General features: G+C 49.1%; 1 protein-coding gene across 1 annotated transcript; it reads right to left on the bottom strand.

Annotated features, from left to right (window-relative positions):
- Positions 1-1,219: 1,219 nt before the first annotated feature.
- Positions 1,220-1,628, bottom strand: VTN31DRAFT_2382 (uncharacterized protein; the record flags this gene model as incomplete). The annotated part of the gene is made up of 2 exons (XM_069402544.1): positions 1,220-1,259; positions 1,414-1,628. The coding sequence occupies 2 exons, from the start codon at positions 1,626-1,628 to the stop codon at positions 1,220-1,222; spliced, it is 255 nt and encodes an 84-aa protein (XP_069257117.1).
- Between the last annotated feature and the right edge of the window lie 693 nt (positions 1,629-2,321).

Raw genomic sequence — 2,321 nt, forward strand, 5'->3', positions numbered from 1 at the left:
TGACAGTTATGTACTCCAGATGTAGGGACCTAGGAGGTACCCATCATACTCCACCCACCACAGGTTTGTACTCATACTCCATACCAACATACTGGTACCTCTATCGGCTCTTTGTCCTCTGTTCCTGGCTGCACCTACAGGCCTGCAGGTGTGCACGAGCAGTAACTACTACGAGTACACCATGGGTTAGCACTCATCGTAAAACCGTCCAGCCAATCCGGATCAGCCAGGGTCCATAGAGTCAGGTTAAGCTTCGAAAGCTACTTTGCTAGACTCGCTCGAGCTTCGATATCGCACAGACCAAGCTAGTAGCAAACTTCGTATATGTACACCGGACAAATCACTCGATCAGCAAGAGTCATTGTCCGTCCTCTTTGTCCTAGAAGTCATAAACTATCGAGCCGAAGTAGGCCTTCCAAGCGCGGACCAAAGAGGAACAATCATTATCTAGTACTTCAGACCTTGTTTTTGCGAACAGCTCTCTTGCCATACCTACGGAACGTTCCTGCATACAGACACAAGGTCCAGATTTCGCCTGGAACCAGACTCAGGCCGAAGCGGCCGGCTTTGAGGGCCTCGCACTGGCCGCTCTGACGCGGTACAAGCAGTGGACCAAGGAGGAAGTCATTATTCTTGCCAGCCAGGTCCGCGCCGATGGCCGGAGGCGCGACATTCACCCGTTGTTCCATTTGTGAGTACTTAGTATCTCTGAGTGTTTCAGCACCACCTCTATTCTATCAAACTAACCACTAATGACCTCGGCAGCTATGTCGTCTACGGCCAGCGTCCTGAGAATTTACCGAGATGAAATTTGGATGGACAATCTAAAGGCTAGGGTATGAATGGATTCCCGACACCTCGGTGGAGGACTCGTCAGAAGTGTGACTTTGATTAGTTGTCCCTTGTTTTAGTAGAGGATAAGCAGACAATACCTGCGTAATGTATAACTTCTGGAGGTTTCAATTCATCTTAACAGCATCAATATCCGAGACATCACAAACGACTGAGCTATCAGCCCCGAGTTTGCTGCCGGAAAGCTCTAACCTAGGTAGCTGGCAGCATAGTACATATATCACATCGAAGCAACGCCGGGTGGCAAGTAGATGCTACTTCAATCATCACACGAATCCGGATGAAGGTACGTCAATGAGATCTCAAGTCGTTCGTGGTGGAAAAGCACTCCGCAAATGACCAACTCAGCCATACCGATCGCGGTAGGTCATATTTCCAATGGTCCGAGTTTGAGATGTAAGAGAGGACTAGTAGGTAAGTCGAATTAGTAATGCACCCGGGGTAAAGGAGGGTTTGAAAGGCAGCTGGATAGCAGAGAGTGCCCTCATTCACGTCGGAAGAATGGCATCCAGTTTCGTGTGGCAGTGTGAGCAATGAATCGCAAACAGGGTCGCAACTAACTGAAATCTGATCGCTCTATGTATACTATTGATCCGATGATTCTTTTCTATTGACGAAGCCGCAGTGAATCTGATCAATGGTAGCACAAGGGAGACTCTAGGCTGTATGGTTGCCCACATGACAAGCAAGGGTGTGATATTCAGCATCATGATGAGGACCTCGAATATGATCCGAATCAATCCGCTCGTAACAAGGGCGCAGGCCACAATACCCATCTTGGAGGTCAGTGTGGCATTGGACCCGTCAGCTCACGGAACAGAGCGCGATGAAAGTCGGAGCACTTTCAGAAGGGTTGATCTCCAACGGCTTGCTTGCACCATGAAGAGTTGCGAGTACAAACTGTATCGAGTAACCATCATCATGCTGTAGGCACCTTTTTCATCCAGTAGCAGGCAGAATATCCGCTGCCCAGCGTACCTTGCAGTGAACACAAGCCATCGAAATCATCTCTCGCGAAATGAAACAATATCAAACTTAGAAATCTCGAGATCGGCAGTTGTTACTGGAGAAGAATGCCACCCCCGGTATCATGTTTAGACACGATCGCCTGGTTGGTAGTCTGGAACTCTTGACTTGCAAGGGTGTGCGATCTTCGCAGTCCTTTTTAGTTCCGCTGCATGAGTGCATTGGAGATAGTTGATGGCAAGGGGGAAGGAACTGACGAGGTCAAAGCTTGAAGAGGCCCCTAACTCCGATTCTATACGCTTAGCTCCGAATCCCTTGTGGTCCAGTACCACCTTACTTGACCGCTTTTGTAATCGATTGATTCGTTCGACCTTCGCTGAAGCTTTTCGTTTGGGTCTTGGAGATCGCTTGGCTTGTTGCTGATGGGATACCGGCCATTTGGCGATGCTTTGTGGCTATCATTCGGTCGAGACTCGAGAAGACGGATGCATCGCGGATTCACG

Source organism: Thermomyces dupontii (assembly GCF_041956625.1).
Source record: "Thermomyces dupontii strain NRRL 2155 unplaced genomic scaffold VTN31scaffold_18, whole genome shotgun sequence".
Taxonomy (NCBI): domain Eukaryota; kingdom Fungi; phylum Ascomycota; class Eurotiomycetes; order Eurotiales; family Trichocomaceae; genus Thermomyces; species Thermomyces dupontii.